Raw genomic sequence first — 26,792 nt, 5'->3', positions numbered from 1 at the left:
AATAAATTAATAATGTCTGTCCAGTTTATCTGGCAGAATTGTTGTGCTCAACTAAGATATTTATGTAATTCCTTGTAAGCCATAATGAAGTACAGAAACATGCCATGGAATTCATGTTTTAGATTCTAATAGAAGGATATGATCCTGGACATGATCTGCCTGGTAACCATAAACTACTTTTGGTGGGGGATTTTTTTTGCAAAAATTAAGCTACAAGGAGAAACATCACAAGAATTATCTCTCTGGGTGAGGATTATGTAACTTATCCCATTTCCCTCAACCCCAGTTGCCAGGAATCTGAGAGATATATCTTAATGCTCATATAGAGTAAATGTATTGACCCTCATATTGAAATAATTAGAGTAAGCGTCCCTTCTTCTCTTGGTCTTACTTTTACTTTTCTATTTTACTGATTTTACCAATATATGTCTTTAGTGTTAGCCATCTCGCCTATCCTTTCTAAAGGCAGTGGGGAGTGTTGTATGACCACACAAATACTCAAGGCGCTGAGATGAGGTAGTCGCTTTCAGTTAAACGGGTAAAGAACATAAATATTTGCTGCCCCTCACAGTTTGGAAGGCACACACTTGAGAAACCTTGGGACATGTATGTCAGATTAAGAAATAGGGGGTGACAGCGCAGACCTTGCGGCAGGGGACAGACACTTTGACATCGTCACCTTCCAGAAGAAATGTGAGAAAGCTGAACCAGGTGAGTCCACCTGATGCCCGCTGTGGAATGGGGTCCAGTTGTTGACAAGCATAGTCTTTTTAAGTGTTTAGTTTGCACAGTTTTCAGTGTAAAAAATACTCCCAGAGCTGTGTGCTTTGAAAATTAATGACAGATTTTTCATTAGGGGCCAAGCAAAGCATCAAGGGAGTCTCAAGGACGCTGTTCTAACACACTCACATCAAATGCAGTGGGTGGGGAAGGGATGGGCGAGTAGTAGCAACACAGGCCGTGCACAGTTCCTCATTAGCGAGTGTGAGCCACGTCTGAGCCTGTCCCGCGGCATCCCACCCTCGGAGCTGCTGCCTCTCAGAGCCCTGGCCATCCGCGTGGTGAGGGTGGCGTTCATTTTCCTTATCACTCTCTGCCTCAGTTTTTATCTGGGAGATGGAATTATGAGTTACAGGAGAAAAGGAGTAAGAAGCACATCAAAGAATTTCCTGGTGGCTTTTGAATGAGGGGCCTCATTGGTTTGGGGTTGTTAGCTTTGGGTGTGCTGTTTTCATCCTGAAGCACCTGGGTTTGTTTTTCTCTAAAAGATGTAGATAAACTAGAGAGAATCCAGGGGAAGGGCAACAAAAATGATGTATGGCTTAGAGAAAAGGAGAATAACGGTCTATAAATATTTGAAAGGTAATATAAAAGAGGGAGAGAGGTTATTTACAGCAATGGAAAGGAGTTTGACAGGGAACAAAAGCTTGCCTCTAGGAGCAGGGGAAAATTGGGTAGAACTGAAAACACAAAGCTTAATAAGGGTGATGAAGCAATGAAATGCGATTTCCACATTAGTTTGTGATGCCCAGGTCGGAATGGCAGGAGTAAGTGATGCTTTTCAAACTGAGGATTCATGTGTGATTGTGAATAACGTTGTCCTAATTCCAGCTCGGAGAGTGGACAATGCTTTATTCTTCGCCTTTGGAGTATAGTTTGTTCAATTCCCAACTCTGGCGTTACGCTGTCAGCGGTGGCAGTAATAATTACAATTCTACTAGCTCTCATTTGCTGAGTGTCTGCCTGATGCCTGGTGTTGTTTTAGCTGTTTTGTTATTTATATTCTTATTTAATCTTTTACAGCAACTCTGTAAAATAGGAACTATTTTTCCATTTGTAGGGAAATTGGGGTTTAATAACATGCTCAAGATCGCACATGTATTAAGTGGCGGGTTTGGGATTCAAACCCAGGCCTGTGACTCAAAGCCCATTCTCATTCCCGGCATTGGGCTCTATCACTAGTCATGATAGTACTAATTTGGGACCCAGTAGGTTGCCAGGTTACTAAGTCAGGTGAACAGTTTGTATCTAGTTATAGAGGTAAGTAAAATAGTTGATGTCCAGAGCTCTCTTCTCTATTTCCTTTTCTTTTTTAAAAAATATTTTTTATTGATTTCATAGAGGAAGGGAGAGAGAGAGAGAGTAAGAGAGAGAGAGAAACATCAATGATGAGAGAGAATCATTGATTGGCTGCCTCCTGTAGGCCCCTACTGGGGATGGAGCCTGCAACCCGGGGCATGTGCCCTGACCAGGAATCGAACCGTGACCACCTGATTTATTGGTCGATGTTCAACCACTGAACCACACTGGCTGGGTTCTCTCCTTTACTTGAGATGTATCAGTGAGTGCTATGTTATTATCATGTCACATTTTCTCATTCTGTAAATTCAGTTGTACCATAAGCCTTTAGTCTCCTTATAGTTATAGAGTGGTCTGTACAGTCTCATGTAGGAAAGACAAGTTGGGTAAGTCGGGCATTATTCTTGATCCTATATGCTGGTTGTACTGGGGATCCCTTGGCAGTCAGTATTCTGGGCTTTCAGACTCTGATATTTTATAATGTCCAGTATATTGATAATCACACAAAAAAATCCAAAATACACTGAATTAACTCCTCACAGTAAAGGTGAAGAGCGGGGTGTCTGCGTTTTTTATGTCGTTGTAAGAAGGTACCAGTCCTGGAATCAGAGGCCTGGGTTTAATCCTGACTCCGGCTCCTCCTGTATTCCTCTGTGCAGGGCACCTTTCTAAGCCCCAGCCGGCTCCTCTCTGGGGATGATAGTAGTTCCAGCTCTCTCAACCTCATGGAGTGATTGTGGGTAGCATCTGAAAGAATATGTGTAAATTGCAGAATATTCCATAAATGAAAGGTGATGTAAAATTAAAAGTTAGCAACATTTGCATTAGCAGCTTTTTTAAAAAATGTAATCCTCACCTGAGGATATGTTTTATTGATTTTAGAGAGAGGAAGGGAGAGAGAGCAGCATCGATTGGTTGCCTGTCATACATGCCCTACCTGGGGATTGAACCCACAACCTAGGTATGTGCCCCGACTGGGAATGGAACCCGCAACCTTTCAGTGTATGGACGACACTTCAACCAACTGAGCCACCCGGCCAGGGCAGCGGCTCATTTTTCAGTTTAGCTCCTCTTGGGTAAAATTTGGGATAGTTAGTGTTGGTTGAGACTTTGGAGGAAGGTGACATTATTCAAAGGGGTCGGAGTCTGATGTTTATTGGGGGTAAAGCATAAAGTGCCAGATGAGTTTCAGGGACACTCTTCCACAACTGTTGCTGCTTCCCTTTGCCCATGGTGGCATGTAAGGGAGGCCACGCCGAATTTCCTAGCGCTGTCATTTCTCACTGACACATTTCCCTCTGCCAGTCCTATTTGGTGTTCTACATAGGAAGCACCTTCCCTCTGGAGCTGTGTGCCTTTTTGAAATAAAGAGCTCTTTGATTTCTGTCCCCATGCTGTTCTGCTAGCAGTGGTCGCTAGGGAATTTCTCTCTAAAGTCATCCCTAGATTACTTTTACTGGAAGCTGTAATGATTTCCCCCTGGTCATATTTCTCCCAAGGTCTCCTATCTCGGTTACTTGTAAGGCTACTCCTCCCCTCTCTTGTTCTCTTTGATCTTTTATAATTGGCTTAAAACTCTCCATATTTAATCTGCAGTGACTTTGTTTCTCCTCCCTATTTTTGCTTTTCCCGTGCCTTCGGATTTAATAATCTGTTGCTTATTATTTTCTTCATTTTTCTCAAGGTGGCATATTTTCTGCTGCACTGTTTGTCTTTTCTCCTGGTTTACACACTTGTTTTCTTTTAGCTGCCCTGTCTGTATTTGGGCTTGCAGTAAATAAAGTGCTACCCAGTCTGTGCAGTGGTGGGTTTCCTAGTTTCAGACTCAGCTGAACTTGAAGGCATATGCTTCTGCATGTGGTAATGCCCTGAGGAAGTGACCCTTTTTACCTTGGAGATAGATAGTTGAGCACTCAGTGAATGAATGAATGAATGAATTGGTTGCATTTTTGAGCGTTTTTTTCTTCTCACAAGTTGACCTTTCTGGGGCAAGTGACTGCTCAACGTATGTGAAAGAAGAGCTGTTGTCCCCTGAGGTTGACTTTCTGGTGAACCCTCCTGTGACAGCACCCGTCCTGGTCTTTTCACTAAGCCCAGCTCTTCAGCTCTGAAACCCTCTGTCACAGCATTGCCGTCCGTCAGCCTTCCTGCTGCTCCTCTGGTCGGTGTCTAGTCTCCAGTCCGGGTGAGGGAGAACACCCAGGTGAGGCTCGAGGCTCTGCCTATGTTGTTGTTTTCTTTCCCGGGAAAAAGAAACCAGCTTAGATTGAAAACTTGTGAGCTTGTAGGAGTAAATGCATTTTTGTTGTTTAGATAATGACCCTTGCCTCATTGGTGGTTTAAAAAAAAAAATCTCTTTCTCCTACTTGCCAATCCAGTATTGTTCCTGAGACAGAAAGAACCTTGAACAGCAGGTGAGGCTGGTGGCTGAACCGGCCACAGATGGTACCAGGTGTGGCGCAGGTTGGGACCCTTTGCCTCAGAGAGGGCGCCCTGCACCAGGCCCTCCGGTTTTAGAGCGTGTGCACCCTGCCCACCGGCCACCGACGGGCCCCCTCGGAGGGTCCTAGGTGCTGTTTGAGGACAGAGACCTCCCGCTTCGGTGGTCTTGCTTTGGAAAGCTTCGGCTGTGCCCCACTCTGAGGGTACTCCCCCTGCCCCCGGGATGTGACCACGCTTTGTCCGGCTGCACCAGCTGCGCTGTTAGGCACGTGGTAGCCACCATCCCGGTTATCGGCTCCGCTGTGGGCATTGCAGCGCCTGTGCTCCAGTCACCCTTATGTTACATAGTGATGGCCCCAACTGCGTGGGTAGTGATGCTGGCAGTTGGGATGTGCCACAGAGAAGCCGTGAGGTGTGACTGTCGTCAGGTGCCTAGCAGCCTGTGTCACAACGCTTACGTCACCCACCTCCCTTCATGTCCTCACCGGCGCTGCACCATCTCACATCATTGCAAGGAGGGTGAGGACAGTGCAATCGGATGAGAGAGGAAGCACAGTCACAGAACTTGTACTGTTGTATTTTGTTATCATTGTTCTGTGTTGTTGTGGTTTTTATTGTAATCCTCACCAGAAATTATTTTTTCCATTGATTTTTAGAGAGAGTAGAAGGGAGGGAGAGAGGAACAGAGAGAGAAGGAAAAAAACAGCCATGTAAGAGACCCGTGGGTTGGTCGCCTCTGGAACATGCCCCTACCTGGGCCAGAGAATGTACCTGGGTTGCAGGTTCATGCCCTTGACGGGGAATCAAACCAGCGACCTTTCCGTGCTTGGCCAACGCTCTAACCACCGAGCCGCCAGCCAGGGATAGTTATTCCATTTTTTTATTAGTTATTGTTGTCATACTTTACTGTGCTTAATTTATAAATTAAACTTTATCAGGTATGTATGTGTAAGAAAGGATGTAGTATATGTAGGGTTCTTGTGGTCTTGGACCATATCTCCCATGGATAAGGGCTGGACGACTATGCTGCTAAATAGTTCTTGATACTAGCGACCTTCCTGTGAAACGGAATTTCTGGGAGCTGTTAGATTGCTGGTGATCAAGACGGACAAAATCTGTACCACACAGGTCACTAGGGGAGGAAAATGAAGATGTTAGGGGACTGTGACTGTAGTTGTGAAAAGGTGACCGGTTACCTGGCTTCTGTGGTGCTGTTTCTTCGTTGCCATGACAACGTTTTAGTTGACAGGCCCAGTTTGGTTCTTGGTAATCATTTCTTTCAGTTATAGTTTAACTGTCTTTTCAGTTAGGATGATGATTGATATATACATCTGTGTGCTTGTATACATGTATATACATATATATTAGAGAATCCTATATAATAAAAGCCTAATATGCTAAGTGTCCGGTCGTCCATTCAACCAATCAAAGCATAGCATGCTAATGATATGCTAAGGCTGTTCAACCACTTGCATGATGTGCACTGGCCACCAGGGGGCAGTCGACCAGTCGCTATGACATGCACTGTCCACCAGGGGGCAGATGCTCCAACCAATAGGTTAGCTGGCTGCTGGGGCCAATCAGGACTGAGCGAGACAGGCCAGACATGCCCTGGAGCCCTCCAGCGTCCCTCCCCAGCCCAGATTGCTCATCGGTGGGGTCCCTCAGCCTGGCCTGCACCCTCTCATAATCAGGGACCCCTCAGGGGATGTTAGAGAGCCAGTTTCGGCCCGATCCTGCAAGCCAGGCCAAGGGACCCCACCGGTGCAAGAATCCGTGCACTGGGCCTCTAGTATGCATATAAGATCTTTGGATAATCTCTTCCCGCCCTCCCCCCTTCCCTCTGAGATTCATCAGTCTGTTCCATGTTTCCATGCCTGTGCGTTGAGCGTCTGCCTCCTGGTGGTCAGTGCGTGTCATAACTATCAATTGAATGATCGCTTAGGCTTTTATATATATACTAGGGGCCCGGTGCACGAAATTCGTGCACTGGGTGTGTGTGTGGGGGTGGGGGGGTGTCCCTCAGCCCAGCCTGCCCCCTCTCACATACTGGGAGCCCTCAGGCATTGACCCCCATCACCCTCCAATCGCAGGATCGGCCCCTTGCCCAGGCCTGACGCCTCTGCCAGAGGTGTCAGGCCTGGGCAGGGGACCCCCAGCTTCCCGTGGTTGCAGGCTCCGCCCCTGCCCAGGCCTAACGCCTCTGGCCTAGGCGTCCGGCCCGGGCAGCGGGGACCCGCAGCTGCAGCGGCCCCGCAGTCGTGGGCTCCACTTTAGGCCCAGGCAAGGGACCCCTAGCTCCTGGGACAGCCAGCTTCGACCGTGCCCAGCTCCCATCGCTGGCTCCACCCCTACTTCCTGCTATCACTGGCCAGGGCGGCAAAGGCGCCTGATTCTCCGATCATGGCTGGGGGGCAGGGCAAAGGCGGCCCCAGGGCCGCCTTTGCCCTGCCCCCCAGCTCTTAGCTCCCCCCTGTGTTTCCGATCACTGTCAGTGGCAGGGGGCTTCTTCCTGCTTTCCCTTTCGCCTCCCTGCATTGTGCCTACATATGCAAATTAACCGCCATCTTGTTGGCAGTTAACTGCCAATCTTAGTTGGCAGTTAACTGCCAATCTTAGTTGGCAGTTAATTTGCATATAGCCCTGATTAGCCAATGAAAAGGGTATCGTCGTACGCCAATTACCATTTTTCTCTTTTATTAGATAGGATATATAAATTAGAGGCCTGGTGCACAGATCTGTGCACCAGTGGGGTCCCTGGGCCTGGCCTGTGCCCTCTTGCAATCTGGTTCCCTTGGGGTGATGTCGGAGAGCCGGTTTTGGCCTGATCCCTGCGGGCTGGATCCAGACAGCAAAGACGCCCTATCCTGTGCATTGAGTGTCTGTCCCCCTGGTGGTCAGTGCACGTCATAGCGATCAGATGACCTTATGTATCTTCTATAATAATAAAAATGTAATATGCTAATTAGACCGGACATCCTTCTAAATGAGCTTCTGGAAGAAGTTGGGGCTGCGAGGGAAGCCCGGGTCCCGGGTGCCTGCCGGCAGCCGGAGGGAAGCCCAGGTCCCAGGTGCCAGAGGGAAGCTGGTGCTGGCAGCCGGGGGAAGGAAGGCCTACTCTTGCGCGAATTTTGTGCATCGGGCCTCTAGTATATAGATAAGGTATGTGTGTGTCTATATCAGGGGTGGACAAACTTTTTGACTCGTGGGCCACAATGGGTTCTTAAACTGGACCGGAGGGCCGGAACAAAAGCATGGATGGAGTGTTTGTGTGAACTAATATAAATTCAAAGTAAACATCATTACATAAAAGGGTACGGTCTTTTTTTTTTAGTTTTAGTTTTATTCATTTCAAACGGGCCGTAGTTTGCCCACGGCTGGTCTATATACACACAGCCTAGGTTGGCAGAGCCTTCAGGGCCGTACAGCTGCTCTATGGTTCCCCTTTCCTGCCTTTGGTAAAAATGATTATTGAAAGAATGGACAAGGTTTTGTTTTTACAATCTACTTCTTTTCATTTCAGAGGAGCTTTATTCAAAAGGAAGGAGGGGCAGGAGGGACTTGGCGATGGCACGTGCAGGGAGCGCACACACAGGAGATTCTGGTGGGACAGGCTCAGGCGCAGGGGCCGTTAGTGGCCACACAGACACTAGGTGGTTTCACACTCTTTCAGACTTTTCTGTGAACCTTATAATAGCTTTGAGGTACATCTCACAACCTCACACCTAAGTGGTGCAGCGGGGTTTCCGAAGGAGGCAATGGTGAGGGAGACACAGAGATGCCAGTAAATAGCTGAGCATCTCAGCACCCATGTGTACAGCCAGCAATCCCCGTCCCCTTTTCTCTTTTCCTGCTAATGAGGAAAAGTGAGATAAATGGAAAGTGACACTTTGGGGTGTATCACCAGATGTCAGTTCTGGAATTAATATTTTTTTAAAATATATTTTATTGATTTTTTACAGAGAGGAAGGGAGAGGGATAGAGAGTTAGAAACATCGATGAGAGAGAAACATTGATCAGCTGCCTCCTGCACAGCCCCTTCTGGGGATGTGCCCGCAACCAAAGTACATGCCCTTGACTGGAATCGAACCTGGGACCCCTCAGTCCACAGGCCGATGCTCTAGCCACTGAGCCAAACTGGTCAGGGCAGGAATTAATATTTTAAATGTACACGGAATCCCCAAATCTCATTTTAACCACTGATTTGAACATAGTTCTTCCACTCAGAAAACACTAAGTGTGGGAGCATCTATATTGAATTTGAGGTTTAATATTTCACTCTTTCCCTATTCCCTTCCCTTCCCATCTTCACCTTCTCCTAGTGGCCATCTTTAAAAAGCATGATACAATTAAAGAACCAAATCAAAGAAAAGGGAGTGTAAAGGGCTCCAGATAATTCCCAGTAAGGGTTATCAGCTCCCACATAATGGAGGGTTGATTATACTTTATTTTTCCCATTATTAGAGGGGAGGTAAAGCTCCACGGAGGCAGGAAGGGTGCACCTGGAAGAGATCGGAAATATTCCTGACTTGAGAAAAGTGTGCCTTTAAAACACGATGTTGGCTTTGGAATATACCATTACAAGCACGAAAGGTCAGAAAAGCTTCCTTCACAGATTTGGTAAGACGGAGCAGTTAGCTGTAACAGCGTGCAACCCTGGAGGTCACAGACCAAGCTAGGAGAAATAATTACGCATGGTAATGGGCAATTACAGATAATGGCCTTCCGGGGGTGGCAGAAAGTACACAGCCCCACAGTCTAGCCTGGAATGAACATTGAATAGCACATTAACTTTATAGCGAGCTAAAAGTTCAGCCCTGAAACAGCAGCAGTCCCCCAAATAAATAAAATCCCTGGCTTACTTAAGGGGAGCACCGTAGCTGCACTTCTCAAAAGCAGAAGTGAACACAAGAGGAGGTGTGGGGCTGGGGGAGACGGAGTTTGGGGAAGAGAAGGAATGGTCAGCTCTTCTGCACTTGGCTGTATTTGTCTCACTAAGCAGAGATGGTTCCGGGCGAGGCAGGTACACAGTGAAGAGGTTGTGTACTTTCCTGGCGCCAGGTTTGTGTTTGACGTTTAAAATAGCCCCGTCATGGTTGTCTTGTGGGAGAAACAGCTTGTTCCCGCATTTCCTGATTATGACTTTAGGGAGTGATAGCACACTGACTGCACTCAAGGCTACTGTCTGACCTCAGAGAAGGCCAGGAGCGGATAGTTCTGCTCCTTCCCAGGTTCATTCGCACCGGGAAGTCACACCAGGTGCAGCCCAGGCCTCCTGCGGTACCCTGAAGATGAACATTTGGAGCAAGGATGACTTTGCAGAGTTACTTGGTGGCTCTCTTGCTGGGTGGCAGAGAAGGTTATCGGTGTATTGTGACTGTGATAATAACAATAGCTAGCATTTATTGAGCACTTACCAGGTTTCTCTGCTCTCTATGGTGTAAGTAGCAGCATTTCCCTCGTGCACATGTAGATACTGAGGCACAGAACTAAGTAACCCTTTCCAAGGTCCCGGGGCAGTAGATTGCAGAGCAGATCAAGCAGTTTGATTTGGGAGCCAGCTTTCTCAGCCTGAGGTTCTGCTGCCTGGCATGTTTTGTAGTGGTGGATGTCTTCCTCACTGGAAGGAATGTTCCAGGTTCAAGGATAAAGCCAGAGATCTCCGTTGGGACTTTATTGCTGATTGCTGAGCTCAGGGAGCTAGCTCAGAATGAGACACTGGACTCCGATTGTTCCGAAATCAGTCCTTCTGGAAAGAGAGGAGCCCATAAGACAGAGGTCCTCAAACTTTTTAGTCAGAGGACCCCCCTTCACACTCTTAAAAATTATCCAGGACTTCAAAGAGCTTTTGTTTATGGGCTATCGCTGTTAACATTTAATGAATTAGAAACTTAAGACTCAGAAATTGAAACTATATTCATTAATTTCTTTAAAATAGTAAATCCACTACTTGTTAACATAAGTAACATTTTAATGAAAAATAAGTATATTAAAAAAAATGAGTGAGGAGAGTGGTATTTTTTCACATTTTTGCAAATCTCTTTTATGTCTAGCTTAATAGGACACAGCTGGGTTCCCACATTGTCTTCAGTCTGTTTTGATTGAAATACATGGAGAAAATTCAGCTTCACATAAGTAAATAGAGAAGGGAGGAAAGGATTTGAGTAGCCTTTTCAGATCACTGTGACTATTCTTTGATACTAGATCAAAACTTGACAAGTAATAATTTTGTAACAGTTATAGTGAGTCTGAAATTATGCTAATGAGCTTTTTGTTAAATTAAACCCATTGAGCCATCCTGCCCTTTGATTGGATCTTTCACCCCTGCATGATTTCATAACCTCATGCTTTGGTCATGTGGGAAATATTAGTTGACTGAGTTATGCATTTTTTCCAAATGTTGACATGTTTCATCACAAAATATCACTTTATCCCACTCATTAATATATTACTGATCTCATCAAAGGAGTCTTTAAATTGGGAAGCTGTCAAACACATGGTAGCGGTCCTAAGTTTTCCAGAATTCTAATTTTTACTTGAAAGCTCAGACTTATAGCAGTAAATGCTGTTAGTTTTTCTTGAAGTGAGAGGCTCACTATGCTGATTTCGAGAAGATTGTGCCAGATACCCAAGTCGCAGTAACCATACTTTTCATCGGTCATTTTTTCAAGTATATGGCATTGTCGATGTCAGAAATGTTTGAACCTGTAGGAAATTTCTGTAAGAGCTTATTTAGCCAAAACTGACGATGACTGCCAAGAAGCAAGATCTCAGATACACTGGAGAATGACAGTTTTGCAGTTTTCTTTTGTGCATTTGGAATTAAGGAGGGAATTTAGGATTATGTGAAGGTGGGAGAAAGTAAGATGAAGTTGGATTACAGGATAATTAAAATGCCTATGTGCTCTCTTGAGGGTGGCTATGCTTCTGAAGGTCTGAAAAGAGGCATTTCAAAGGTGTGTTAAGCTAGATGCACAGAAACAATGGATAGGGCCTGTTTAAGGTAAAGATAAACATAAAGAAGTTATGTGCCTGGGGCCTGACTCCCACCATAACCTGCCCAGTTAGGAATTTATGATAAGTTCACCCTGTGTGGCTACTTTCCATGGAACCCCTTTTTTGACCACTGTGTTCCCATAAAAGAAGCAGTGAATTTAGGTCTTCACTTAAACATTTGCACAGGGGCCCTTTTCAAGACAACTGTCACCCTGTGGTGTGCAGCAGAAATATTTGATGAGTGCTTCCCATCTTGTCACACAATCTTAAAAAGACACACTCCAAAGTAGAGATTTGATGAAGTTATTTTTTCCTGCTTCACCAGGGCATCTTTAAGCAACGTTGACGCAGAATTTAAAAAGTACTTTACTTCATGATGATGAGGTGTGCCTATGCATTTTGGTGGAACTGCCTTGATTTGTGCTAAGGCGCCAGCTCCCATCACCACTGCATATGTCACCAGTGAAAAAGGCAGATAACATTTTTACATTAATGTGGAAATACTTTTAATCTTACTGACCCTTGAAAGGGAAGTGTGGACAGGGGCCCTCCAATCCCATGTTTGGAACTACTACAGTAAGATGGCATTAAAACACCAACCTCTGCCGAAACTGGTTTGGCTCAGTGGATAGAGCGTCGGCCTGCGGACTGAAGGGTCCCGGGTTCGATTCCGGTCAAGGGCATGTACCTTGGTTGCGGGCACATCCCCAGAAGGGGCTGTGCAGGAGGCAGCTGATCGATGTTTCTCTCTCATCGATGTTTCTAACTCTCTATCCTTCAACCTTCCTCTCTGCAAAAAATCAATAAAATATATTAAAAACAAACCAAACAAAACAAAAAACACCAACCTCTGAGAGGGTTAAAGCAGTTCTCAACCTGCTGGTGTTGGGTTCACCCTGGTGGTTCTGATGTCTGGGTCCCATCCTGTAGAGTTTCTCATGTGTAAAGTGGTCTGAGGTGTGGCCCTACCCTGAGGAATTTTAGTTCCCACTCCAACCCAGAGCAGCCAGGGGTGCGAGCTGCTGGTGCAGAGGCAGATCCGGTCCCTGGGGGTGGGGAGGGGGCAGTCCAGCAACAGGATAAGTTACTGTTCATGACTTGAAACATAAGACAAATACCTGGATGAAAACCGTGATATTAAATTGGACTGGTAGAATCTTGACTTGAACAAAAGCCATGTGAAATAATCTGATGCAATGTAATTTGTGTGTGTGTGTTTTTTAAACCATTCACATTTATTTAAGACCCCATTTCACTTCAGACCATCATCTGGGACCTGCAGGAGCAAAGACACACATCTGTGATCTTATTGTTATTATTATTTATTTTTTTAAACAAGAGGTGTCTGGTCTGGCGATGGTTTGGCCATCCTGGTATTTATTTTATTTTATTTTATTTTTTAATTGATCTCAGAGAGGATGGGAGAGGGGGAGAGAGAGAGAGAGAGAGAGAGAGAGAGAGAGAGAGACACAGACAGACAGAGAGAGACATTAATGAGAGAGAATCATTGCTTGGCTGCCTCCTGCACATTCCCTGCTGGGGATGGAGCCTGCAACCTGGGCATGTGCCCTGACTGGGAATCGAACCTGTGAGCTCCTGGTTCATAGGCTGATGCTCAACCACTGAGCCATACCGACCATGCGTGATCTTATCATTGAAAGAGTTATAAAAGCAGAATCCAAATCCCAAACCTAAAGGGGGCTGGCCATGAGCAGACTTAAAACGTGTCCCAGACGCCTCCTGTGTTCAGTACCCTTCCCTACGCTTCACGCTGTCCAAATACGACTGAAAGCATACCTTTTCTGTGGCGGCCTAGATCTACAGGGGTGGGCAAAAGTAGGTTTACAGCTGCAGTAAAATACATACTATAATAATAAATAATAATACAAGAATAAGCTCTGTGCTTCATGTACTCACACCTGTAACCTGCTTTTCCCCACCCCTGTATGTACACAGTCAGATATGCTCCCAGTTTAAAGTTTTCTTAGTGTAAGAGATATTAAAAGTCCTCGAGAAGGAATTCTCTGTCAAACCTCTTTTAGAATAGAGTGCTTGATGGGGAGGAGGTATGTTGGCATCTTCCCTCTCTTCTCTCTCTCACTCCCAAGCGCAAACCTTGCTGCTGGGCTGTGTGTGGCACTGTCTTACCCAATCTGCCGGGGAGTGTTGACAGCCCCAAACTGTTGCTGGCATCTCGCCAATGATAGGAAATTCTGAACTGGCCTAAGGAGAGAAAACCTCCTTCTTGGCCGGGAGACAGGCTTTCGTGGCCACGAGACCTTTTCTGGTCAAGTCAGAGAAATGGCATTTTCTCTTTATCTGACTCCCGCTGTAGGCTAACAGTTTCCTTGGGTGCCCTGGGGACTTCTGAGCGGGCGGGGGACACAGAGCCGGAGCCAGGGCAGGGAGAGCAGAAACCTGTGAGTAAGGCGGTGGGTGCGGATGCGAATGGGGTGGGGTGCAGTGCTGTAGCTGCTCCTTGGGATCCTTAGCACCTCATTCTCGGTTCACCAGGGACTCTGTGCTCCCCCTGCTCTGCATCCTGTCCTTCTGACTCCCAGACACTTTGTGGATAGAGGGTAAGGTCCTAGAGGGCAGGGCTTGGTTTTGCTTATTCTTGGCCTACCCTCCGGGCTCAGCACTTTGGGAGTTGCTACACACAATGGCTGTGATTGTTACTCGCTGGGCTTTGCAATGGCCTGGGGGCAGCCGGTTTTAAATCTTGGTGAGTTTCATTGGATTTGCTTTCCCCTCTCTTTATATTTTTTCTGTCTTTCTCCTGCTTGGTTTCTTTGATCTAATCATACTCAACCATCAATTTGCCTCTCCTTCCCTCTCCCTCTCGACCTCCTGCTCCCCCTCCTCTTCCCTGCTCTATTCCCCCCCAGATCCCTTTGCTTCCCACATTGACATTTCCCACACCTTTGAACCAAGCCTGTTCCTGGCTTTAAAGGCCAATCAACTTCAGGTTTTTTTTTTTATGAAAAGCCTAAAAAGAAAAGTGAACCTGACAGATTCCTCTGGGACCAAATTACATTTTTAAAAATGTATTGGGAAAAAGGAGAAAGAGGTTCTCACATATTCCTTTCCTGTGTACAGGGGAGTCGTTAGTGAGCCAGCATCAGCAGAACTTGCACTTGGAAGGTTGGACTTAATCCTGCCCTCCCTTCCACACAGTTTTATGTTTCCCCATAGCCTTGGTCAATCTTTCCTTCTGTGTGTTTGTTCCAGAATCTGCCTTTACAGCTAAGCTCTGCAGCGTCCAAGGTGCTGGACAGGTTGTCTTGCACACAGTAGGTGCTCAGTAAATTTATTGCGTTGAACATGAACTGTTTCTCCGGCAGGGAGCGGTGACAGGTGTGGCGATGTCATCACAGTCACCAGTTAGTGGTGTGAATAGTAGGCACACTGCTGCCTCGTTATCAGGCCTCTCTCTGTAATGGCTCTGTTTTAGTTCAGAAAAGCAATCTGTTTCCTGGGTCAGGATGGCAAGCTTTCCTTCTTAGGTTTGTGAGGGCTGAGAGGGCCCAGGTGTCAGCTCATGCAACAGCTTTCCCCCCATGTGTCTCCCTCTAGGCTCTCTCTCATAGGGGAGGAGTCCTGACACCTCACACTGGCTTTCCCAGTGTCTGTCTCCAAGTCTAGGAGATGCCAGGAGCTGACTCATCTGGACGCAGGGTTGCCCTGCAGAGGAGAATGCTGTCAGCAGGGAGCTGAGGAGATGAAGCTCTCTCGTTCAGTGAGGGTGCACCCTGCCGTAATCCTCAGCAGTCTGACATGCCATCATCAAATGACACAGTCTTTTTCTCAAGACCTTTTTCTTTGAGTAAAAAAAAGAGCCGGGAAGATGACTTGCACTTTTTCTGTGCCCTCCTAGCATTCAGCACAACTTGTGAGTTGATGGCAGATGATTCTGATACCTCAGATTTAGTGGGGAACAATTTTTCCTTGATTGGTGACTCTTAAAACTAGGAGCTAAGTGGGAAGGCACCATGCGAGAGTATGGATTACAAAGACAAATAAGACGTGGTATACATAAATTAATTGTTCACAAGAGATCATTGTGCATCACAAATAGTGTTATTGTAAATTGCCAATTTTGGTTTGATATGTAATCTTTCATACTGGAAACTATGGGGTTTGGTGTCGTTATTGAAAGGTGGAGAATATGGCTCCAGGTTTGAACGTAAAGGACTCAGAGTGCAACAACTCCAGGAATCTTGACACTACAGAAGAGTGGGGGGGAAGCCTTCACATACCTTAAAATGAATTACTGGTTAACTACTATTAATATGCCATGGGCCCAGAGACCAGCATATAACACTGCAAGATCAATAAGGGTATTTATCATGTGTTGGGTATATTGATCTCTCATGAAGGAGTGAGTCATATTTCACGCTGCATACGTTAGCACAAAAAAAGTAGCAGAGCAATTGGGAAGCCTTACCAAAGAACTGAACTGTGGAATGGAACCACAACTATGAGCATTGGAATAAGACTGGCGAGAGAGACAGAAACATCAATGAGAGAGAATCATTGGTTGGCTGCCCCGATTGGGCAATAATAATACTTTATCTATCTATCTATCTATTTATTTTATTTATTTATTGGCTTCCCCTATCCTCCTATATAATCATTGGTTGGCTCTCCCACAATAAGTCTGCAAGTGTCATCTCTGCAAACATCTCTACTGCAAATGCTGTTGGTACATGCTTCTCCAGTTCCTTTCCCAGCTGTGGGATCCAGTCCTGCCAATCTTTGTTCCAGATAGCACACATTAGGACTACACCGAATACATAGCAACACTTAAAACTTCTAACTTCATAGTTTCATTGGCATCCTGGCAGGTGTTGATAATTCCTGCAAGGGACCACTGGTTAAGAGAGCTACTACATTCTCTTGGGAACAGTGCTATTGTGCTTCCTATGATTATTAATACTGTTAAGTGCTAACCTTGGCCAGTTTTTATGTTAGAAAAATAAAGAGTGAGATTCAGGTTATAGTCAGTAATATTATATTAACTTTGTACAGTGAGAGATAGTTATTAGACTTACTGTGGTGATCACATTGTAAGGTATATAAATGTCTAATCACTGTGTTATACACCTGAAACTAATATGATACTGTACCAGTATATCCACTACAATTTTTGAAAAAGAATTTTTTTTGTTAATCCTCATCTGCGGATATATTTCCATTGATTTTTAGAGAGAGTGGAAGGGAGGGGGAAAGACAGAGAGAGAGAAACATGACAAAATTGGTTGCCTCCCTGCACACATCCTTGTGGGCCGGGGATGGAGCCTGTAACTGAACCCGGAAGGAACCCTTCAGTCGCAGGGCCAACACTCTACCCACTGAGCCAACCAGATGTTTTCTGTGGTCGTTATACGTAGTCACACTGACTATGCAGGTAAAATATCCCTGTCACCGTGTGCATTCAGCATGGCGTTGGGCAAGAGAAACTGGTCACAGTGAGGGGCCTGGTACGGATGGTGATTCAGCACAGGTTTATAGAACTAGCTGTGAGTTTTTACTGTGTTTTTTTCTGTGATTCAGAAAATGGTTAATAGGCTATTAAGGGTTTGTACATGAGCCCTGGCCTGGTTGCTCTGGTTGGAGCATCATTCTGTACACTAAAAGGTTGTGGATTCAATTCCCAGTCAAGGCACATACCTAGATTTGGGTTCTATCCCAGGTTGGGCATGTACTAAAAGAAAAAAAAAGGAGTTCGTATGTGGAAAACCACTTTCTGATGATATACATATTTCAAATTTTGTACGGTTAGTTTATGTATTTTGTAGCTTATGAGTTGGAAATCTTACTTTCTGATTTATCTCAAATTAATAGTGAAACTTAGCCTCACTTACCAGCTTTGATGACACCCGATGTTGAAGAGATGCCTCTGGTTGCTGTTTTGGGGATTTGCTGTAGCGGGGGTTGGAGAGATGGCCGTGCACTGCTTGTCCTGAGAATTTCTTTCCATTAGCTTCTTTCACCGGCCCACATATCCCAAACCTCTATGTATTAAAAATGAACAACGTCTTATTACTCTCTGGAGCTTCTATTTTTTAAAATCACATTTATTTTGACATCAGGCTACTTGAAAACCATTATTTATTGATCCCTTTTGCAACTATTTACCACCGTGTGGCCAGCAGTGTGCTAGGCACAGGGGTGCACAGGTGAGCTGACAGGCATGGTGCCTCTTGCTGCATCTTCCATTCTGGTGAGACAGAAGCGCCATCGCTCTGTTTCTTCATTGCTCACTTGCTCCCCGCCCTCTTGCTCCTTCTACGCTAAAAACCTAACCCTCTGTTGGTCTTTTCCAGATCTAGTTTTGCTTGAACTCTTAGCAGCAGCGGACAGCTCAGCCTTCTTCCTCCACAACCCATGTCATCTTTGGCCTCTGTGACATTGCATTTCTCCTCCGTTCTCCCTGACTTCAGCCTTGACTCTCCCCTCAGAACATGCTTTTCTGTAACAGCTCCCTCCTGCTCTCCCAGAGGCAGCCAGCATGGCCCAGTGGTGACTCCTGAACCTCAGCCTCTGCCATGAGTGCAGGTGTCAAGTCCTCACTCTCGCCCATTGCTCCCACTTGTGTGCCCCTCTGGCACCTTGATTAAGCAGAACTTAACCACCTCCCTCTCCCCTGCCACGTCCAGGCTTCCCACTCTCCCTGACATCTGCTTTGCACTTCTTTGCCTTATCCTGCAACGTAATTTCTGACGTCCCATCTGTCCTCCCGTTCTGTTGAGTTTTGTCTCCTTCATGTTTCTGGCCCAGGCCCCCTCTCTTATATTTTAGTCTTCTAGGTCTCTCCCTGACGCCTGCAGTGGCTCCCTAGTGTCTCTCCCAGCCTCTGGTCTCCCTTCCCTTCCCTTGCCTTACAAATTGCCATCAGATAAATCAGCCCCAAGCACAGCTCTCGCTCTCTCCCTCTCCACTCCTTGCTCAGAAATCCTCAGTGGTTCCTGCCACACCATGACGAGAGGCCAGCCAGAAAACTGGACGGAGGCTTTCCCTCACTGTCCACCAGCCCACCGTCAGACTGGACCTCTCTTTCCCTTTTACGCTGAGTTCTTCACCCCCGGTTCATCAACCCCAGATTTGCCTTCCACTTTCCTACTTCCTTTTCTTTGTCCCTATAGCCCTTTTCTCATTTTTTTAAGCCTGTTTTCTGCTTCTCTTTTAAAGTGCAACTCAGATGCAGTTTTTCTTTTTTTCCCCCATTTAAAAATTTAAAATTTGATTTTTTTTTTAGTTACAGTTTACATTCAGTATTATTCTTTATTAGCTTCAGATGTATAGCAAAGTGGTTAGAAAATCATGTACTTTACAGAGTGGTCTTCCCGCTGCTTCAAGCACCCACCTGGCCCTATACATATTTATCTCGATTATTGACGGCATTCCCTATGCTGTAATTTATATCTCTGTGGCTTTTCTATAACTACCAATTTGTGCTGATTAATCCCTTCACATTTTTCACCCAGCCCTAACCCTTCTCCCCTCTGACAGCTGTCAGTCTGTTCTCTGTATCTATGAGTCTGTTTCTATTTTGATTGCTTGTTTTGTTCATCCAATTACACATATAAATATTTGTCTTTCTCTGTTGGGCTTATGTAACTTAGCAAAATACCTTTCAAATGCAGTTTTCGCCTGAGGAGGTCTCTGTAATTCCTTTCTAGGCTGCAAGTCATTGTTACAGCCTTTGAATTTTTGTGAAAGTGTGTGGGTGTTTCTGTTTGAGAATCCTTGTTGTTATTTGTAATCCCATCATATATTTCCTCCTAGACTGCAGACTCCTATTGGGTAGGAGCATCCTGACACCTTGCAGCCTTTTCAGGCATCTGGACCAACTCTTTGAACATAGGAGCCCATTTAGTTGTTTATTGGAATTGACAGTATAAAGTGTAGACCCACGACTGGCAAACTCTATTGCCCATGGGCCCACTATCTGTTTGTGAATAAAGTTTTATTGCAACAACCTGTCTGTTCTGCAACTGAATGCCCACAAAGCTTGAAATAGTTACTAACTGACCTTTTACAGAAGAAGTTCCTGGTCTAAATCATTGTCCAGACTTCTGAAGGATAGGGTATCAGCTGTGGAAGGAAGTGAAGGAAACAATGTTTGCTTAAACTTTTAACTTTTTGCTTTGACTTTCTGACATATCTACGTGGCCACCATAGTTAGGGCACTGGGATTTTTTTTATTACTTGTTTAAAATGAAGTATAATTACTTTTGTAATAATGTTGTAGACGGCCGAGTTAACTAGATTTTATCTCTCATTTTTGGACATTAGGATAAAGAGTTACTGGTCAGGCTTTATCTAATTAAAATGACCCTTAAAATGTGTTTTGTATTCTTAGTAAAAGGAATCTGCAAGAATCTGTCATCCGCGCCACCAGAATTATGTCAACCCTGGGAACCCTCCTTTATTTTGGCTGCCTGTTCAGGTGCTTTTTCCTGCAGCTCTGAGATCTGAGGAGGATGGCTAGGCATTGCCAAGGTTTAGAGGTCAAGTTTTGTGAACTTCCAGATTAATACCATGTTGCTTTTTGCTTTTTTCTTTTTTTTTTTTTCTTTGTAGACGGGCGGATGGTCATCCAGGATATTCCTGCTGTCACCAGCAGAGGGCACGTGGAGAACGCACCTGACCTGGTTTCAGACTCCACCTACTACAGCAGCTTCTATCAGCCGTCTCTGTTTCCGTACTACAACAACCTGTACAACTATCCGCAGTACCCCGTGGCCTTGACTGCTGAATCTCCTTCCGGGGACATGGGAAACCCCCTTGGGGGATCCCCGGTGAAGAACAGCCTTCGCAGCCTCCCGGCACCTTATATGCCTGGTCAGACAGGAAACCAGTGGCAGGTAAGATGTTACCCAGAGAGCGAACTGAATACGTGAAAACCACACACACACACACACACACACACACACACACACACACACGCCCAACACTTCTCATATGTATAGGCACGTTATACGAAAGATGTAAAGAATTTTTCTCTCTGCACATCAGATTATTTAACCTCAGACATTGTCTGCAAGGAACTGTAAAGAAATATGCATATATTTGTGTGTGTCTTTTCATTTTCTCATTTTCTAATGTCATTTTGCATAAATACCCAGTTGGCCATAGTCAGATTCAAAAGTAGCTTACTATATTATGCCCCACCTTCCCCCTGCCTTGCCCCCATTTTCTTTGAGCAGCATAGGAAATGTTGGGTGCGTCTTCCGGACGGCAGTACTCTTCCTGATGAATGTTACCCTGGGAGTGAGACGTGTCCAAATCTGTATGTATGTTCGAATGGAAGAAAGGTAAGGAGAGGAATTAGGTCACTGCTGTGCGGGGCCAGTGTGGGTGTGTTTTTAGCTGGGAATAGAGGCCAGTCTTTCATACTCTGAAATATTTAAAACAGTGTGCAATTTAAAAATAGCGTGCAATTAAGAGCTTTTTAACATTTGGGGGAAAACAAAGCGTGTTCATGATCAGGGAAGGAGCGTTTATCAGAGCTGTTCTTTTCCCTCCGTTTTGAGCATTCCATCGTGCCACTATATTAGAAACAGTTTCAAGGCACTGAAAGCATTTTCAGGTGGGATTACCACATGGTGGGAATGTGTATAAACATGAGCTCTTGGACTCAACACCTCCAAGCCCCCTCTAGCCGTAAGCTGTTACGATTCTGTGATAAGTGTTCTCGTTTTGGATGCATTTACTGTATGTCAACTTTCTCAGCTTGGCATGGATTCCCAGACAATGCAACTTACACATTTAGGTGTTTAGGGCAAATCTTTACCTTCTTATGTCAACTTTTTAAAAATGTGAGTTGAATTTTTTTGAGCAACTCTATTCTATTCTATTTCTCTTTTTTTAGGTGTTGGGAAATTGTTAATATTCAAGCCACCCCACTATTTGGTTTCTCTCACTATTCCTAAGGATCTGACTTTTTTGGCATATTAATATGTCAGCTTTAATACCCTGGGCTACCCATTTTCGTACATTTTATTTTTCGAATCATACTTTTTAGAAAAGGGAACTTCGAACATTGGTGTTAAAATTGAGGGGTAGTATGAGTATCAAAGGAAAAGCAGTGATTTATGGATCTTTAAGCTGGGCCCCTACAGGCCTTTCAGAGTGCCATTTGGATTTTATGATTTGAGGCAGGCTCTAGGTTGATTTCTACTGAAGACTGTCCACTCTGAAAGGAGAAAGACTTCTCTTGTAGTTAATAAAAACAAAACAGTTTATCCTGCAGATTCCCCAGAAGAGCTTCCTGGCTTTCTGGCTGCTTCTAGGCTTTAAGGATAAAGTATGGAGGGTCTCAACCTGCTGGCTTAAGAGGAAAAAGGATGAGAAAGAAAAATCTCAGGTGTTTTCTTAAAGAAAGACAGCTCATGGTCAGCTTTACAGAAGAGGCAGAAATCTCCTAAATTAATTCACCCTCTACTTTGGTAAAGTCTTTCAGGCATACGATGCCTGACACACCAATGTTTATTCTTACTCCGCCTGGAAAACCTGGGAAGGGTGTGGCAGAGGCCTTGGACTTCCTCGGTGATCCCTTACAAAGGGGCTGTCTTAGGGGTAGCTAGAAGATGGGGCTCTCCTGCATGGCAGGGTTGCCTGGACTTGGAGGACGGTCTCAGCCACTGTGGGAGGCAAGATTCCCCTGAGGACAAGTCCTTGCGCCCTTGCTAGAACAGTCTGCTGGGTCAGAATCCCAAGGCTCTCCCTTGTTTGTGCCTGCACACGGAAAGCCGCTTTAATCGCGTTAGGTCTGTCTCCCGCCTGTGGAGATTTGTTGCCCAATCATAGGTTCCTGTCCTGTTGGGAAACAGGAATAACATTTGTGACACTGGTGCAAACTCACGATGAATAGCTGGTTCCCCCGACCGGCGGCTCCATTTCACTTCTGCATTTAATTGCCTGCAAAAGCTGTTTATTGCCTTATGCACTCCTCCACGGCAACATTATCTCTTAAATAAACATGTGGTACCAGGTCGACAAGGGAGAGGTGCATATCAAGTGAGTAGAAATAAATATGGGAGGACTCAGAGCCGTACCTGAACATCCTTTCCACCCCTGTGGCAGGCACCTTCTTGATTGCTTTCCAGAAGCTTGTGCCACATTCAGACCACAGTCGGGGTATGGTCAAATGGCCACACAGGTGATGTCCTTAATTTCGTGGTTATTTTGGGACCCGTCTGAAATGTCTCATGATATGCTTGTCCCTTTATGATCAGGCACCTCACTGGAATGCATTCACTCATTAAATAAACATGCATGGAGGTCCTACTGTGTGCTAGGGAATCTACCGCTGAACCAAGCAGACAAAAATGAAAAGCTGGTCTTTGGGGGAAGGCTGCTATTATTACCTGGGAAACAAGAAGGGAAGGTGGGGACAGTTTAAAGTAGCCTGGGTTTGAAACTGAGATAGAGGCAGGAAGGAAATTCTATTCTGGCACCTGTAGCTTGGAACACAGAGGAAGGTGCCCCCTTGTGAGCATTCCTGGGATGGCCTTCCAGCACCTGGTGTTCTTGATTCTATAACCAGCAGCCTGATGGGCCCTTGTATTCACACTGCCTCCTCTTTTCTTAGCTTGGCTCAGCATCAGAACATCCTGTTAGCTAAAAGAAGGCTGAGAAGAAGTGAGCTCTTGAGCATGTGCTTGTGGAAATGGTCATAACCCCTTCACTTCTGTGTCCTGGGAGCTTCACAGGAGGGTCTGTCAGTGGGGGCGGGGGGAGCAGGATATGAATCCGAAGTTTAAACTGGACTCCCATTCCCAGGGAGACATTTATAGTTAACAGTAATTAGTTTAAAATATTCCCAAATTTTTAAAAATGTTATGTCAGGCCGAAACCGGTTTGGCTCAGTGGATAGAGCGTCGGCCTGCGGACTGAAGGGTCCCAGGTTCGATTCCGGTCGGGGGCATGTGCCTTGGTTGCGGGCACATCCCCAGTGGGAGATGTGCAGGAGGCAGCTGATCGATGTTTCTCTCTCATCAATGTTTCTAACTCTCTCTCTCTCTCCCTTCCTCTCTGTAAAAAATCAATAAAATATATTTTAAAAAAAATAAATAAAAATGTTATGTCAGGAAGAAGGTAGCATGCAAAATCCACTTCAAATTTTTTATGTTTTTATTGATTTTTAGAGAGAGGAAGGGAGAGGGATAGAAAGCTAAAAACATCAATGAGAGAGAACTATCAATGGGCTGCCTCCTACATGCCCCCTACTGGGGATCGAGCTGGGAACTTAGGCATGTGCCCTAACTGGGAAGTGAAAACCAGTGACCTCTTGGTTCATGGGTCGATGCTCAGCCACTGAACTACACCAGCCGGGCTCCACTTCAATTTTTAAGGTGAAGTGGGCCACCAAGCTGCACCATCGGGCCCCAGGATACGGTGCATCTGGTCACTTCAGACTTCCTAGTAATTCTGCGCTGAGAAAGTTAAGAGACCTGCCTGAGGAACACAGCTGTTAGTGGAAGGCCAGGCCTAAACCTGGGCCTTCCTACCCTTGGGAAAGTGTTCTTTCTACAAGAAGTCTTGTGATCCACTGGGCTACCCACCCACTTCCATTGCCCATGTCTTTGACAGGTTAAACTAACCCTGGCTTCCCTTTTTATTGGTCACTATCTATTGCTAGATAACTGACTATTTTTTGCCTCTGGAAAGGAAAATTGACAGTTTGCAAGCAGACACAAGAAGGGTTTATTAGAACATAAACAGTTTAAAACATTTAAAGCAATTTCTTTCCTCAGGAAAGGGTCATTAAAGTAGTTATAGTATTTGACTTGGCCTCTTAGGACTAACAGCCATAATTTGTTTCCTTAAAGGGGAATTATAGAAATACTAGAGGCCCAGTGCATGAAATTCGTGCACTCGGTGGGGGGCCCTCAACCCGGCCTGCGCCCTCTCGCAGTCCAGGAGCCCTCGAGGGATGTCCAACTGATGGCTTAGGCCTACTCCCTGTGGGGAGAGTGCCTAAGCCAGCAGTCGGACATCCTTAGTGTTGCCATGGAGGTGGGAGAGGCTCCTGCCACCACTGCTGCGCTTGCCAGCCATGAGCCCGGCTTCTGGCTGAGCGGCACTCCCCCTGTGGGAGCGCACTGACCACCAGGGGGCAGCTCCTGCATTGAGCGTCTTCCCTCTGGTGGTCCGTGCATGTCATAGTGACCGGTTGTTCTGCTGTTTGGTCAATTTGCATATTAGCCTTTTATTATATAGGATAAATTTCTGTTGATGACTGAAAGAGTTACAAGTTCTATTTCTATGATGTGTATTTATTTTATATCTGGTCACTTTTGTGAATGCTTGTAATTCTAATAATGCTATCATTGCTTATTTAGGTATTTCTAGTTAGATAGTCATTTTACAGAAAACTATTGATCATTTTTCTTCCTCCTAAAAATATCTCCAGTTCTGATTTATATTCTTAGTGTGTTATTCAGTTTAGATACCAGTAGTGTATGCTGGTTCCTTCTTTTACAGGGAATGTGTCTAGCAGTTCACTGTGATGTATGCAAAATGTTACAAAGAAATGAGGAAAATAGGATAAGTGGGTTTTTCCTAAAGCTAAATTATTCAGTTCAAAAACTTGTTTTTATTGAGACCACACCCTTCCAACATTTAAAAAAATAAAATGATGATCCTGTTAATTATATATTACATCACAGAGGCACTTACTTGGTGATATAAAAAGTTGGCAAAGCTCTGGCCAGGTGACTTGGTTGAAACATCATCCTATATACCAAAAGGTTGTGGGTTTGATTCACAGTCAGGGCACATACCTGGGTTGTGGTTCAATCCCTGGTCAGGGCCTGTGCAGGAGACAACCAATTAATGTTTCTCTCTCACATCTGCGTTTCTCCCTCTCTCCTTCTATCTTTAAAAGCAACAATTAAAAAGAAAACATAACCTTGGGTGAGGATTTAAAAAGAAAGTTCTGTATCCTCACTCCACCCTCTTTTTTGTTTTTTTTCCACATTTTACCTGTTTGAAGTCCAGAGAAAGCCTAGAAACCACTGCATCAGTCGCCATGTCACCATGACAACAGCAAAATTCTTCAGGATTTTCAGTATGCTTTTTTAAGAAATTGTCTCAACTTAATCTCAGTTTAATTCCTTACAGGCAGAGTGCTTTGATCTTTTCTTCCTTTTTTTATGGCAGCTCTTTGATTACCCTCATGCTAGCTCAGAATTTTGTGGGAATCCTTCATGTGCACCCTAAGTAGGTCTTGCCTTCTAGCGCAGTGAGGGCACAGGGCTTGCCAAGTCCAAAGGCCAGCCTTGGGGAATGTTCTATTTAAAGAAATGTGAAGAGCCCCGTGGCCACAGGGAGCTAGGTCAGTGCGGTAAAGGCGTCAGGCTTCCCCATATGGGTTTCCATTGCTTTTACTGTGAATGTCCCTTAAATGGCCTGTCAGGTCTTAGCCAAGTCTATAATTTTCTCTTAAAATATAACTCACTAGATTCTTCTTTTTTAAGGAGAGATGATACACCCAGTTCTCTCAGATCCTTCCAGCATATTATGGATCCTGCAGGGAGAAGGGCTTTGTTGGCCAGTGGGCAGTGAGGACAGCAGTAATTCTCTGGCCATAGTGTGAAACCTTCCCGAGCTTTGCAGCCCAATGAATGCAAAACTGCAAAACTGACTTTCTAATCTTCCCCCTATCCTCCTATATAATAAAGCCTAATATGCTAAGTGTCCAGTCATCCGGTCATCCATTTAACCAATCAAAGCATAATATGCTAATGATATGCTAAGGCTGCTCAACCTCTTGCTATGACATGCACTGATCACCAGGGCGCAGACAGTCAACCTGTTGACCAGTCGCTATGACATGCACTGACCAACAGGGGGCAGACAGTCAACCTGTTGACCAGTCGCTATGACACGCACTGACCACCAGGGGGCAGACGCTCTGACTGGTAGGTTAGCTCGCTGCTGGGGTCTGGCTGATCAGACAGAGCGAGATGGGCCAGACATGCCCTGGCGCCCTCCCATGGTCCCTCCCCGGCCCAATCATGCACTGGTGGGGTCCCTCAGCCTGGCCTGCGCCCTCTCGCAATCCGGGACCCCTCGGGTGATGTCGGACAGCTGGTTTCAGCCCGATCCCGCAGGCCAAGGGACCCCACTGCTGCATGAAATCATACACCAGGCCTCTAGTGTACACACATGTTCACAAAGGAACTGCTATTTAGTCTTGTTCTCCATGATCATGACAGCCATCCTCTGATTTTTATTACAGTTTCCTGAAGGAATTGCTG

The 26,792-nt window shown here is 45.4% G+C and overlaps 1 protein-coding gene across 2 annotated transcripts in view; it reads left to right on the top strand.

Annotated features, from left to right (window-relative positions):
- DMRT1 (doublesex and mab-3 related transcription factor 1) overlaps positions 1-26,792 on the top strand; it is a 95,007-nt gene that overhangs the window by 19,077 nt on the left and 49,138 nt on the right. For both annotated transcript variants that reach the window (XM_059658758.1, XM_059658756.1), the window contains one exon: positions 20,107-20,390. In XM_059658758.1, the coding sequence (XP_059514741.1) occupies positions 20,107-20,390 (284 nt within the window). The remainder of the gene's footprint in view (positions 1-20,106; positions 20,391-26,792) is intronic.

This window comes from Myotis daubentonii, chromosome 11, assembly GCF_963259705.1.
Source record: "Myotis daubentonii chromosome 11, mMyoDau2.1, whole genome shotgun sequence".
NCBI lineage: Eukaryota > Metazoa > Chordata > Mammalia > Chiroptera > Vespertilionidae > Myotis > Myotis daubentonii.
This window is presented reverse-complemented; position numbering and strand designations above follow the sequence as displayed.